This window comes from Periplaneta americana, chromosome 12, assembly GCF_040183065.1.
Source record: "Periplaneta americana isolate PAMFEO1 chromosome 12, P.americana_PAMFEO1_priV1, whole genome shotgun sequence".
In the NCBI taxonomy this organism is placed as follows: domain Eukaryota; kingdom Metazoa; phylum Arthropoda; class Insecta; order Blattodea; family Blattidae; genus Periplaneta; species Periplaneta americana.
This window is the reverse complement of record NC_091128.1, coordinates 167,134,933-167,151,001: the sequence shown is the minus strand read 5'-3', so window position 1 is coordinate 167,151,001 and position 16,069 is coordinate 167,134,933. Positions and strand designations below refer to the sequence as shown.

Sequence of the window (16,069 nt, the reverse complement as noted above, 5' to 3'; positions counted from 1 at the left end):
ATAATAATTTTTTGAGGATATACTGAGTCCGTTAGGGCTACCCTCAATGGGGGGTAGTTTAGTATTATTATTATTATTATTATTATTATTATTATTATTATATAGAGAATTATTATTACTACATTAACACACTTAGTACCTGTATATCACGAAACATGTACAATGTAATTATTATGAAAGTCGCCATTGCTTCTTCTTCGAATTAGTAGTACGATCCACTTCCATTAGATGGAAACCGATATGATTGGATAAAAAACTAACTCATTCCTTTCATAAAAATGAACTGAATGCATTTTGACATCACATTCTTCAATAGTTTGGTACTAGAATGATTTTTATTATCTGACAGCCATTTTATCTCATTTACCCATTCAAGAAGTTAAGTTCTAGCATAAAAACTTTTATCTTTTCCTGGGATTGAGATTTTCCTCTTTCAGCTTGTTGCTAGTCACATTAGCGATTATATCAACTTTACTATGTGTGGTTGATTAATTCCAAGAACTCTGATTTCTTTATTTGAACAAGAAGAATGCTTAGTGACTCTTGTTTTTTTTTTCTAGGGAGGAATGTATGTGGTGCAGCTTCTTGATTGGTATGCAGCATCGATATCTGTCATCCTTATCTGCTTAGTTGAAGTGGTAATTGTTGGCTGGATTTATGGTAAGTGAATTTTGCAAGATATTTTAGCTTCGTCTCTCTCTTTTTTATTTCTTTCAAATGCACCGCTACCAGAAGGCTCACTGTCATTGTGTTTGTCTCCAGAATTTTGTAATGTGTGACCTATCCACCTAAATTTACACCTTCCAAGGGCCATATTTTCAATAGTAGGTACCGTATTTTAATTTCTGTTCAATTTAAGCTACTGTACTTTAAATTTAATTCATACTTTAAACCTGGATTTAAGCCACAGTCGCATTTGTCGCATTTTACTACTCGACTTCTAAAAATGCAGCGAACTTTCAATGTAAATGTGCAAAAATGCGACAACCACATTGGACTTCAGAAACGAAGATGGTAATGGATAACATGAAATCTGAGATGTGTTTGAATTAATCAATTCTAAGAATCTGAATTTAAATGAAATGCTAATGGGATGGACAACGTTCGAAAAGGTATTGAGCAATAGATGTTCAGGAATGGATTTCAAAGAATTGATGCAATTCATGGAAGTTAAGTGAACAATTTCTGCTAATTGATTTATGTAATTCCATCGCATGAATCTTGTAAAAACTGGAATTAGAAACCGCCTGTCAGTAAAAAGAGTTAGCACTTTGCTAACAATAAATCTTGAAGGGCCTAGTCGTAAAGAATTTCAATATTTAGAGTGCCCATAAAATAACGTATTTTAATGTGATGTAAATTCAGCAGTAATTAATTCTAAACATACCTACGTCTAATGATTACTTACATAAGTATATCTGGAGTGTGATAAGATTGATTGAAAGTAATAAAACTCCAAGAAACAATAGGTACCAGTATTCAAGACACAAATTACAAAACTTCTTGTTTTTGCATATTTTATTAATTTTTATCTTTCTGTAGAATTGTTTAATTGTACGAAATGGAAATATAAAAATTGGAGATTTATCCTTTGAAGAGGTGGACAAATTCAAATATCTTGGAGCAACAGTAACAAATATAAATGACGCTCAGGAGGAAATTAAACGCAGAATAAATATGGGAAGTGAGAAGCTTTTGTCATCCAGTCTGCTGTCAAAAACTCTTAAAGTTAGAATTTATATTACTGGTTGTTCTGTATGGTTGTGAAACTTGGACTCCCACTTTGAGAGAGGAACAGAGACTAAGGGTGTTTGAGAATAAGGTTCTTGGGAAAATATTTTGGTCTAAGAGGGTTGAAGTTACAGGAGAATGGAAAAAGTTACACAGCGCAGAACTGAACGCATTGTATTCTTCATCTGACATAATTAGGAACAGTAAATGCAGGTGTTTGAGCTGGGCAGTGCATGTAGCACGTATGGGCGAATCCAGAAATGCATATAGAGTGTTAGTTGGGAGGCTGGAGGGAAAAAGACCTTTGGGGGACCGGGACATTGACATTGATGGGAGGATAATATTGAAATGGATTTGAGGGAGGTTAGATATGATGATAGAGACTGGATTAATCTTGCACAGGATAGGACCAATGGCGGGCTTATGTGAGGGCGGCAATGAACATTTAATTCGAAGTTTCCTGATACATAATACCTTAAAACTTCATAAACAAATTTTTCAGCTGGAGAAAGAGCATGGTTTCTGTTTATAGGTGATGTATGTCATCTGTTTGAGTTAATGCCCTGTTTTGTGGGGATATGATCAAAAAGTGCTAGTAAAGGGTAATTGTAATTGAAATGACAGAGAAGTATAAGGGAGCAAGAAAGTGTATAAGCTGATGTGTAGAGAGAAATATAAGTATTTATAGGAAGTGAGAGTATTGTGAAAGGATTAGATGTAAGTGGAATAGAGAGAAAGTTGAAAGTGAGCGCAAATATGAATGAGTGAAAAGTGAAAAAGGGTTAAGAGAATTGAACAAGTGACAGCATAAAATTAGTACTGACATTTGAACGTTGGAACAGTAAATGAATATAAGAGACAGATAGGAGAAAAGGTCAAAGAACAAGTAAGGCAAATAATTCAATACGATAATTTGTAGAGAATAAGTGAAATTGAAATCCTAGTGAATAGTAGTTAGAGGAAAAAGGGGGTTTGAAAGGCATATATAAATTTAGATATATTACGATTAATGATCAAATAGAGAATAGCAAACGAAATGTAGGAGAAATACTGAAAGGGAGATTGGTAGAAGTTGTGTAGACGTGTACTGCAAATATGTGTTACTGTAAGTGTTAATGGTGGCACCGGATACAGAAATGTGAGGTACACCATTACATGTAAAGAAGTGCTGTGACCAAATATATCAAATATCAAATATCAAATAATGCCCTGTTTGCAGTATCCTTCTGAAACCTAAACCTATTAAAAAACACATTTCCTCGCTTCAAGTGAGGGAAACAAATGCAGACAGGGTAGTGACGTTGCCATATTGGTTGTTGCTCATAATGAATATTGTCACAGCCTCCTATATTCCTTCTTTACTCTTAGCTTAGCTGTTATAGACATAAAAATACCTTTCCATAAACGGATTTCAGTATGTATAATAATTAAAATATTACTTACTTACTTACAAATGGCTTTTAAGGAACCCGAAGGTTCATTGCCGCCCTCACATAAGCCCGCCAGCGGTCCCTATCCTGTGCAAGATTAATCCAGTCTCTATCATCATACCCCACCTCCCTCAAATCCATTTTAATCAGTCCTATTCCGGGGCTTATTATAGGGATACGTAACAAGCTGTTTTTTACGGTGATGGGTTGTTAGCCCTTCGCCCAACCCCCAAGCTGGAGGACCACCCCTTATCGGTTGTCCACGACTGCTTATTCAATATATTCGCAGCTACCCTCCATATCTGGAGGCCGTCTCCTCTATCCGCAACCTGAGGACGCGCCATGCCGTGGTGATAGGGACCCACAATAACGTTAACGAAAATAGAGATTGCGTCCCAACAAAATCTATCAGGACAACAGGTTGAAAAATGGTGCTGTTCTGTTCAAAACCGGGCATCTGGTCACTTTATATTATAATGAGTTAATGTTGTGTGGGGAAATTCATTGAATTCAGTCTTATCACTTCCAATTGCTCTAAGATATTTTTACAAGACTGGAACAACAATCTGCATCAAAATCCAGAGAATGTAAAACAGCAAGTGATTATTATTATGTTATCATATCTTACTGGACTGTGACAAGATGAGTGCATTCCTTTCATAGAAGGGAAGATCAACTTGTGTAGAATGACCCTCCATTTCTGATGAAGGGGTTGAGCTTATTTGGTGACCCTTCGCAGTAGACAGCAGCTTCCCTTAGTCCAGCAAGTTGGCATTGCCATTGACAAAGGGTGGGCAAGATTTATGTGTTGCCCTCTGTGGTCTAGTGGCTGTCTCTAGACTTAGATAATACAGACTTAAACCTGACGAGATTGTTGAAGTTTCAGGCAGAAATAACTCTAATAGTGATTTCCATCAGATGATTTAGTAAAGCACTTTGCCCCATGATTTGCAGCATGTAAAAGATTCCTTTGTATATATCATTTCCTCTTATTTCCTTTATTGTCCATAGCAACTTGTGATTAAATGAAATTTATTTACGAAAAACAGAAATATTTCAAACATACGAGGCGCATCCAGAAAGTAAGTTTCCCGATTTTTTCCCCTTGAAGGTAAGCGTAATTAGCCATGTCAATTGCGCATGTGTAACAGATCTATGACATATCAATCATATGCCAGCCGGGCAGGTCCCGCCTGGTGCCAGTAGCGTGGCAGCAGTGGTCCGAAATGGAAGCTCTTATTCCTTCTCCCGCCGCCTGCGAGGTTCGGTCGGTGATAAAGTTCTTTAATGCACAAAGCATTGCGCCAATTGAAATTCATCGGCAGCTCTGTCAGGTCTGTGGGCCGAACATCATGAGTAAGCAGATGATGCGTCGCTGGTGTAGGCAGTTTTCCGAAGGTCATCAAAGTGTCCATGATGAAGAGTGCAGTGGGCGACCGTTCCTCATCAATGATGATCGTGTTGAGCTGGTGCGGCAGTGCATCATGGAGAACTGTCGCTTCACGATTACGGAGCTGAGCAGCCATTTTCCGCAGATATCGCGATCCTTGTTGCATGAGATTGTCACTAAGCACCTGCTGTTCAAAAAAGTGTGTGCCAGGTGGGTGCCGAAAAACCTGACACCCGAACACAAAATGCAACGTTTAGGAGCAGCACTGACATTTCTGCAACGGTATCATGATGACGGCTACGAGTTCCTCGACAGGATCGTCACGGGCGATGAGACTTGAATTTTGCACTTCACCCTGGAAACCAAGCAGCAGTCAATGCATTGGCGGCATAGTGGATCTCCGGTCTAGACGAAATTCAAACAGACGCTGTCGGTACGGAAAGTGATGTGCACGGTGTTCTGGGACAGGAAGGGCATTCTGCTCATTGACTTCCTTCCAAGAGGTGAAACAGTGAACGCTGACCGTTACTGTGAAACACTGCGAAAATTGCGACGTGCCATTCAAAACAAGAGGCGTGGAATGCTTACTGCAGGTGTTGTGCTCCTCCATGACAATGCTCGTCCACATACGGCTCGGCGCACAGCAGCTGTTTTGACGGAATTTGGCTGGGAGTTGTTTGATCATCCACCCTACAGTCCTAATCTTGCTCCCAGCGATTTTCACGTTTTCTTGCACCTCAAGAAATTCCTGTCCTCCGGTGAGCGTTTTGGCAACGACGAAGAGCTGAAGACGTCTGTCACACGCTGGTTCCATTCACAGGTGGCAGAGTTCTACGACAGAGGGATACAAAAGTTGATCCCACGATATGACAAGTGTCTCAATTCTGATGATGGCTATGTTGAAAAATAGCTGAAACATTGCTGTACCTGTTGCCAATAAATGTTTTCCTGAAAGTGTGTGTTCTTTTTTTTTTTAAAAAATAGGGAAACTTACTTTCTGGATGCGCCTCGTAGATTTGAAGACTCATACACATACAGATTGCCTGTTACAGTTTAACCTTTGTTTTTATTGTAGCGATATTAAAATACATCTTTCTTTTAAGGCTGTACCTCGTTTATTCGTGACCTGGAATTCATGATTGAAGAGAGAATTCACACATGGTGGAAAGTGACCTGGAAATATGTGACCCCTACGATATTAGTGGTAAGTGATGTGTTTGGAACAATTCATGTTAAGTTGTGGCATCTTTAGAACTCTCAAACATGGAGTCAGACAAGCACGATAATAACATTTTTATAGATCTTGCAGGTGAAACTTCGATACTTAGCCGCACTACACACTGAACGAAAAGTTATATAAATCATTGAAAATAACCTTCGAATTGCAGCAAACCATTTGGTTGAACCCGAATCACACTGAAACTTGGCACTGAAAATTTCTTCTTTATTCTTCATTATTCGCCATAATGAAGTAGTTGGCAAACCATACTTTTTTGCCACATGTGATAGTGTTATTTGAGAATTAGCCTTGACATCCCTTATTATTTTCATTTTCTATCCGGTAGTTAATTTCTTTTGTTTGTTTTAATGATGCATAAACAGCACATACTGACAAAAGAACTTGGGAACAGGATTCATACAACCGCGAGAACAAAGCAAGCAAAGCAACCACTCGAGAAAGCAACACAAAGCAAAACCATAAAGAATGATAAGGAATAACACTGCCGCATGGTGCCGTATTATGTGATTGAGATGCACTGTCCAATATGTCAGCACTAGCCTATTGATTATTGAAAGTCAAGTCAATATTTCGGTCTTTGCTATCACAAAATTCACTTGAAAAATAATCCTTAAGTGGGATTTTCCTTAAATGCGAGAATTGATTACATTATTCTTATATTAATTTCGCTGGAACTTAGCAGATTGTTCCTGAAAAATGACAACGTTAAAATGGGATTTTACTGTATGTGAATAGAATATTTTATTGTTGTTAGATAGCACATACCCACATTAGACAAAGTCAGGTCTATATACACCATAATATAAAACAGGGGAGTGCTTTAACCTATGTATTTGCATATTTCCATAGTTGTATCAAAATGCGGATTCAATTATTTTATTTTTTATTAACTCAATGTAAAGGATTGAAGCTAGATGAATACCTACGAGGGTTTATTAAGTATTGATAGATATAGAGCAAAAGGATAGAGGAAATGATCTCCGAGGCCTCGAATGCTCTAATATCATCAGAGTTGAAAAGAACAAGAGTTAGCCAAGGGAGGCTGGATAGGAAAGAGCAAAAGGAAAGAAAAGGGAGGCTGATACTACACAATGAGAACACATTAAACATGTTTATCATCTCAGGTGATTTATTTGGAGAGCGATTGAATCTTTAAGAACCAAGAGACTTCATAGGTAACAACTTCGTAACACATAGGTACTATCCCATTACACTTTTTAAGCATTTCACAATTCATATTGCCATTGCTATTCGGGATTGTAATCAATTTCATAGAATAATTATATAAAAGACATATATAAATGAAATCATTTATTTTGTACCTATAAGTTGACAAATCGAACTGAAACCCTGACCGAGTTACTACGTGAACGCTGGCTGTCTTGGGGTAAGCAAGTGAGAAAGCACGGGAGGAAGGACAGAGCACTATGAACTTAGTGTTGCCACATTTAGTAACAGGGATACATAAGATTATTATTATTATTATTATTATTATTATTATTATTATTTTTTATGAAAGCTACTCAGAAATTTAATGACCTATTCTTCTTACCAGAATGAAGCGATCTCTTAAAAATGATGTCATTCCTTTTCATTAGCATTTTTCTTTTATTCTGACACTTTCTAAATTTGAAGCCAATAGAATGCAATAGTCATCTGAGGTGCTCTCGACTACCCTTATAACCTATTTCATCTTGCAGTGTAGTGCGGAGTTTCTTTAATGTAGGTACTTCATTTTTAGTGTGTAGTACTCTTGTATTTTTCTCCTTATAATGCACCTATCCATGTCATCCAGTATGATTTGTTTGCTCACTTTTCGGTTTTTACCCGATGTGGATAATTTGGTTTGGTTATTGTCGGCTACTTTCGTTTCTCTTCTAATTTTTTTAAAGAATGATTCCGATTTTCCAGCTGCTGTTGCAGCTCGTTTTGTTGCTTGACACAGTGGCAAATTAAATGAATTCCTGTTCTTCTCAGCATCAAAAAACTCAATTACCTTGGTAACAATACTTCTTCCTTCACTATGTACAACTTTATTCTTGCCTGTCTCCATAGATGTGAATTAAATATTTGATAATACTGCAGCTTAGGAACCTTTATATATGCACGCACGGACGCAACACAACTCACAATCTGCTAGACTGAAATCGGCAACGTTGTGATCACAGTTGTATTGTACTTGCAGGTCCACTCACAGTTTGTCAAACCTGCTAACAAAAGCATTAAAAGGTTGACTAGTTGCCTGCAATGCTAGCATAATGGAACCTTCCTAGCCGACAGTCGAGGCAAAAATGAAGAATCCGTTATTGTGGTAATACTGGAGAGTGGTTCTTCTATTGGTCGCGATGCCCACACACACCCTCTCAGATACTTTCGGGGGATTGATGACTGAATGATGCTAGGCAAGGGAGAGAGAAGAAAGAAAGAGAGAGATTCCAGAATTTGGCGTGTTTTACGGGGTTTCACTTGAAGTTGTCAAGTTATAAATAAGAAGATATAATTTCGTTTTCTACATTACTCAAAAAGACATTTCTATATAATCCCCAAAAAAATGTAAGATACAGTACCTAATTTATTATAAATTATATTCTTGAAGTACAGGATAGTGCACAATATATCATACACTGAAAACGTATAGTAAAATTATTAATTTTGGATTCAGAGCTTTCAAGTTTTGTGACGAGTTTCCTTTGTTCATGCATGGTTCGGTATATGGCAGCACTCGATGTTACAAATGAGTGGCACCATCTGCTTCAGTTTGTGAGACAGGAGTATAAGGGGTGGTTGACGCTAACAGAATGTGAAAATTGTGTTATTTTACGCAAAACAAAGAGTGTAATCCGAACTTAGGAACGTTTTCGTGTTTATTTTGATACATGATGGTCTCCCTGCAGACAGTGAATAGACTGCCTGCTATCTTTGAAACTGATTGCAACGTTTTGGAGAAAAAATACTCTGTGTCACCACAGTCCATACACCAGAGAATATTGAGGCTGGTGGCTTTGTCTTGAAGTCCCACTAAATCTACCAGAACTGCTTCTACTGAGTTGGGTATATATCTCACATTGTTCTCCATTGTTATCTTCAGAGAACAGTTACTCCATGCAGATGTGCAAAATGGAACCATCACAGAGCCACGATATTAATCCCTGTGGTTTCTTTTTTTGGGGATAACTGAAGGGGAAAATCTACTGCAAGAAATCATAGCATGTATTGCAACTGTGAGCAGCCATTCTGACTTTTTTCCAAGGTTTGACAGGAAATGTGTCATAAAGTGGTCACAAAAATGAGGGTTCGTCTCAAAGATGGACAAAATGAACATGTCTTGCATACTGGCTAGCCATGCACATTCCATTGAGTACTTTAATACCAACTGTTATAGACTTAGGATTGGTATTCTCTGGGCTAGAGGACCGTGGTCTATTGGTAATGCAGCCAAACGTTTCGTCCACTACTCCAGTGGACATCATCAGTGGCGTGGTACACGGAGGCAGAGAAATCCACTGAGTGTATCATCCTTGGTACATTCAGCAGATTTCTCCGCTCCCATGTACCACGCCACTGATAATGCGCACTGGAGTAGTGGATAAATGTTTGGTTACATTACCAACAGACCACGGTCCTCTAGCCTGGAGAATACTAATCCTAATGACGTCTGCCGTGAAAGCCTACATTCTATGTTATGGACTATTGTGTATATTAAAATTTTTATGATATTTTGTGTGCCACTCTGTAGTTGGATGTAATTAATTTTGCTGTTATTAAAAGTAGCAGAAATATTGGATGGTTTATATTGATCTTTATATTAGGGAATTAAATAAGTGATTTTCTTTTATTGCAGTTCATCTTCATCACCACAGTTGCTTTCAACACTCCAGTCACGTATAATGGAAAAAGCTACCCAGACTGGGCGCTTGCCTTGGGCTGGTTTTCTGCAATCATCTCCATGCTCTGCATACCAATGGGTGTGGTTGTCATGACTGCAAGATCACGTGGATCTTTGTACCAAGTGAGTAACATTGGTATTTGTTTTTATTTGGTTGTGGTAGTCTTTTTGACATGAACACATTTATAAGTTTTCTGCAATCATCTCCATGCTCTGCATACCAATGGGTATGATCGTCATGATTGCAAGATCACGTGGGTCTTTATACCAAGTGAGTAACATTGATATTTGTGTGTTTATTTGTGATAGTTTTTTGACATGAATATGTTTATAAGTGCGGTCCTGTACTAGGGTGCCATTTCAGAAAGTCGACTGACACATTTTCAGACGAGTTTTGTCGTGCCTATAATTTCTAAACTATATGACGACAGAGTCCGTATAGGTCAGTTTCTATCTGATGCTTTTCCAATTCACTGCGGGCTAAAGCAAGGAGATGCACTATCACCTTTACTTTTTAACTTCGCTCTAGAATATGCCATTAGGAAAGTTCAGAATAACAGACAGAGTTTGGAATTGAACGGGTTACATCAGCTTCTTGTCTATGCGGATGACGTGAATAAGTTAAGAGAAAATTCACAAACGATTAGGGAAAACATGGGAATTTTACTTGAAGCAAGTAAAACAATAGGTTTGGAAGTAAATCCCGAAAAGACAAAGTATATAATTATGTCTCGTACGATATGGAAACATAAAAATTGGAAATTTATCCTTCGAAGAGGTTGAAAAATTCAAATATCTTGGAGCAACAGTAACAAATATAAATGACACTCGGGAGGAAATTAAATGCAGAATAAATATGGGAAATGCCTGTTATTATTTGGTTGAGAAGCTTTTGTCATCTAGTCTGCTGTCGAAAAATCTGAAAGTTAAAATTTATAAAACAGTTTTATTACCGGTTGTTCTGTATGGTTGTGAAACTTGGACTCTCACTTTGAGAGAGGAACAGAGATTAAGGGTGTTTGAGAATAAGATTCTTAGGAAAATATTTGGGACTAAGAGGGATGAAGTTACAGGAGAATGGAGGAAGTTACATAACGCAGAACTGCATACATTGTTTTCTTCACCTGACATAATTAGGAACATTAAATCCAGACGTTTGAGATGGGCAGGGCATGTAGCATGTATGGGCGAATCCAGAAATGCATATAGAGTGTTAGTTGGGAGACCGGAGGGAAAAGACCTTTGGGGAGGCCGAAACTTAGATGGAAGGATAATATTAAAATGGATTTGAGGGAGGTGGGATATGATGATAGAGACTGGATTAATCTTGCACAGGCTAGGGACTGATGGCAGGCTTAAATGAGGGCGGCAGTGAACCTGTGGGTTCCTTAAAAGCCATTTGTAAGTAAGTAAGTGACATATTCCAACGAAGTGAATGGAGATCAACAGACGAAGGATCAATGTATCCAATGTGACCTTGAGTTGGAATAGGTGACATCATCTAGTGGTTTGAATTTATTGAATATCTTTACAGTTAGTGAGCACAAATATGTGCAATAGACAAAGCCAATAAATAGAATACATGTAATAAAATATAAAATAAGAAGCAGAGGACATAAAAGAAACACTAAGCAACATTAGCATTGAAAAATTCATTAATATCATAAAAAGGTTCTTCATCAAGCAATCAGAGACGAATCTGTTAGAAAACCTCCTTTCAAGATTGGAAACGCAAGAAGGAAATTTATTTGCAATTTTTAAAGACATAATAAAATAATTATTCATTATTTGATTAGCCTACATTTAGGTAGATCATAAAAGTTACGATTTCTGGTATTGTATAGGTGTACATCATTCCTATGTGTTAAAATGTGTGAATTATCTTTGACAGAATTTAGAGCTTGATAAATATACTGTGATGTTACAATCATTATTTTTTCATTCACAAATAATAGTCTACAGTGTGCTTTCGTTGATGAATTCGTTATAATTCTAATTGCTTCTTTTTTTGTCCTTACGAATATGAGTACTGTTACCTCATAAAAGTAGTCCTTAAGAAAGCATGCTATTAAAATAAGAAAAGTAGACAAATCTAATGTACTTCTTAGAAACATACATTTTAAAATTTCTTAGAAGAAATATTATTCTTCGCAATTTTTTGCAAACAAAATCAGTATGGTCTGCCCAGGTTAGTGTGCTGTCAACAGTAATACCGAGGAGTTTAAAGTAGTTGTCATTATCCATGGCTGTACTACTAAATAAAAGAGATGCAGTTTTAGTTTCGTTAAGAAGAAATTTATTTGAACTAAACCATTTCTTGGCTTTTGTAAAAACTCAATTAGTAAGAGTTTTCAATTCATTGATATCACTATGACGTGTCAAAAAAAAGTGGCATCATCAGGAAACACCATAGAAAAAGAAGAAATATTGCACATCAAATCTTTAACCATTATTTAAAGCAGAATAGGACCCAGCGCTGATCCTTGAGGAACACCATATTTTACATTTGTGAGCTTTGTATGTTAACATGGAGCAACCATTTGAAATACATTTCTGAAAAAGCTCGTAAAAGATTCTCCCTTCTAAAAAGACTAGCAGGAAAGAAATGGGGACGCTCTAGGAATACTTTGAACACTACATACAAAATGTTTATACAGCCAGTGCTGACATACTGCGGAGAAATTTTAATTACTTCACCTTTCATAAACGACATAGAATATGTTCAAAACCAGGCTCTCAGACTCATTGCTGGTGGAATCAAAACAACGCCAATAGATTCTATGAGATTCCTCACTAATATTAACGGCATCAAAATGACAATAGAAGAAAAAGCACTGATTCAATATGAAAAACTTACCAGGAAACAATTGGCATTCATACAGTCCTCTCTGTAGATTGAAAACTCAAAAAAGTTTCATATCCATTGTTCAAGAATTAAAACAGAAAATCAATATCCCGAATTTAAAAGAAAACTTACAAATTAAACCAAACCCTTTAACTCTGTTAAATATAGAATATAATCTAATTTTAACAGAAGAAATACTGAAATCAGAAGTAAACACTGAAATACTGAAACAATTGTCTTTAGAGACAATTAATATTAGGTACCCTCCACAAAACTGGCTTCATTTATACACCGACGGATCCTTGATCTCCAAAGAACAAGTGCCGGTGCAGGTGTTACGTGCTGTCTCTTCTCACTTTATAGATCTCTTGGATATGGAACAACAAGTTTTGATGGTGAAATCATTGCAATAAGTGAATGTTTCAGGAATCTTCTATGCCACATTAATAAATTTAGGAATGCAGTTATATTGTCAGACTCCAAAGCAGCTATTCTATCAATCATCTCTAAACACACACCTTCATCTCAAACAGCAGAAATAACTAAAACTCTCTCTCAATTAATATCACTCAATAAAAGAATTGTATTTCAATGGATACCATCCCATTGTGGAATCCTGGGAAACGAGAATGCGGATGCTTTAGCAAAGAAGGGCAGCACTGCTACTTACAGACCTGTTACTAAATCTACGTATTACTCTGTGAAGAGATTTATTAAATCTACATACTTAGACTTCAACAAACAAAATTTGATAACTCAATCCCAAGGGAAAAAATGGAACTCGTTGCATCAAAATGCACAGTTAATTCCCGATTTACCACGAAAATCGTCTGTAGCTGCATTTAGATTGGCAACAGGCCATGATTGTTTGGCGAAACACCTGCATAGAATTGGAATATATCAGTTCCCTAACTGCCCATTGTGCAACTCAAACCAAGAAATGGATTCGGAACATCTCAAAATGTGTGCTTCAGTGGCTGGTCATGATAATATCTTTGAAAAATATTGGAGTGCAAGAGGTCAAATGACTTTATTGTCAAACGCCTGGCATTAGAAAACAACAACAACATTTGTGAGCTTAGATTTTTTACCTTCAATGAAGACACACTGTTGCAATGTGCGGGTGGAGGAAATTAGACTTGAATTGGCGTGCTGTTCAGCAGTGGATCGATCCTACATTCTTGAAATTCTCTACTACACTGAGCATGTGATTCATGTTCTGTTTTAAAGTTATGGCAAATGGAAATTCTATGTTCTGTACTAAATCTCTGAACTATGACCCAAACAACAAACACAAGCAGAGAAATTAAACATGGTCTCTTATGTGAGCGAGTAAAGATAAAATGTATGTTTGTGCCTGTTTGTTGTTGGGCACAAGTTTGTTGTGGCCGATGCTATGGGTCACGGTTATGTTATGATTAAATTCTGACACCAAATTATTATGTTGTGGTTCTCCCCTACCGAGCATTACTGTTGTCAAGGTATTTCTGACACCAGTTTGTTATAGTTTACGTCAGGATATTTCAGGATGGTAATGGTCGAGCTATTATCTTAACTAGGTACTGCGTAAGATGAAGATTACATTTGTAAAGTTTCTTTCAACCCATAAGCAGTGCTGACTAGATCAGACGCTATGGACAGTACTCTATAACAGAGTCGCCAGTATGAAAGGATAATTTCAAGCCTTTGGCGTGAGACGAACTCGATAGCTCAGTGGTAGAGCGCCTGACCGGAGAACAGGAAGTCGCAGGTTCGATTCCTGCTCGAGGTTGTGAAATTTTTCTTTCATACCATGGCATGATTGCGACTATAATAGTATTTAAATTCATTAATTTGTCACATCAACGGACATGCATACGTCACCAAACATCGTAAGATGAAGATTACATTTGTAAAAGTTTCTTTCAACCCATAAGCAGTGCTGACTAGATCAGACGCTATGGACAGTACTCTATAACAGAGTCGCCAGTATGAAGGGATAATTCCAAGCCTTTGGCGTGAGACAAACTCGATAGCTCAGTGGTAGAGCGCCTGACCGGAGAACAGGAAGTCGCAGGTTCGATTCCTGCTCGAGGTTGTGAAATTTTTCTTTCATACCATGGCATGATTGCGACTATAATAGTATTTAAATTCATTAATTTGTCACATCAACGGACATGCATACGTCACCAAACATCATAAGATGAAGATTACATTTGTAAAAGTTTCTTTCAACCCATAAGCAGTGCTGACTAGATCAGACGCTATGGACAGTACTCTATAACAGAGTCGCCAGTATGAAGGGATAATTCCAAGCCTTTGGCGTGAGACAAACTCGATAGCTCAGTGGTAGAGCGCCTGACCGGAGAACAGGAAGTCGCAGGTTCGATTCCTGCTTGAGGTTGTGAAATTTTTCTTTCATACCATGGCATGATTGTGACTATAATAGTATTTAAATTCATTAGGTACTGCGTATTCAAGAACAGGCTCGAAGAATATTAGGTTAATCAAATCAAATAAGTCACTTCACTGGTTATACTATAATATATTGTAAAACTTTCTTATATACATGAGTTACACATTTAGCTATTTAGCTATGTTATGAATAGTTGCAAAATGTTTAACAGGTCTAGTTAGTTATGTATATTTCTTGTTACTTTACTTGATTCTACTTTACTTAACCAATAAAAGAGAATCTAGGATATACCTACTTGGTATACCAACTCAGTTATATGAGTTTAAATGAAAGCAAAATTGTAAAATAAATCATGGGTTATATTTGAATGCAGTTGATTAAACAATGAAATAATATGGAAACTTCAGTGCCTTAACTTGGTTATGTAAGGTGCAATTAGTCAAACAAACTTCGGAAACAATGCAAAATCATTTAAAGAATTTACCTACAAAGGCATTTGTTAGGTGCCATTCGGCTTGGATTCCCGAATACTGATAATAATATTGTCCATCAAAATATCTCGTGAGGTAGTACCATTCAAAAACCTCGGTAAATCCATTGTGGCTTAAATGCGTTCAAAGTAGAACTTTGAAATATACACAGTTCACTGAGTTTCAAGTACTGATATTTCCTCATATTCTATGTGGTATATTACTCTGACACTAGTAGAATTTAGTATATCTCTCTCGACATTAGTAGCAATTGGTATATGATGGAATATTATAACTTACAGTACATGAGACGAAAGTAGTGTTGACGATGGCGGACGCCACGGTCCTGGCTTCGATTGGTTGACTTACATGCTTCTCGTTCTCTTTTATCTTGCGGCCATAAAACTGACTGATCTGTTCGAAGCGAGCACTCGAAAAAGGGGAAGGGCCACGCCCGCGGAGGCCTTTGGTATTTATGAGTTCGGTCGCGTCATGACGCTATCCAGGCCGCGAGAAAAAGCATGACTACTACTGAGATGTACCTCGTATACGCCAGTCTTACTCTCAATGCAAACGCTGGATTTGCGTTAATTTAACATACAGGAAAATCATGGGTTTTCCCGCCATCGGCTGGTTTCAATATGGGTCTCAAAGCAAGAGAGGGCTATGGAACAATCTAGAG

The 16,069-nt window shown here is 37.3% G+C and overlaps 1 protein-coding gene across 3 annotated transcripts in view; it reads left to right on the top strand.

Moving 5' to 3' along the window:
* Ntl (Neurotransmitter transporter-like) overlaps positions 1-16,069 on the top strand; it is a 115,799-nt gene that overhangs the window by 86,164 nt on the left and 13,566 nt on the right. For all 3 annotated transcript variants that reach the window (XM_069842513.1, XM_069842512.1, XM_069842514.1), the window contains 3 exons: positions 561-660; positions 5,655-5,755; positions 9,633-9,800. In XM_069842513.1, coding sequence (XP_069698614.1) covers positions 561-660; positions 5,655-5,755; positions 9,633-9,800 — 369 coding nt within the window. The remainder of the gene's footprint in view (positions 1-560; positions 661-5,654; positions 5,756-9,632; positions 9,801-16,069) is intronic.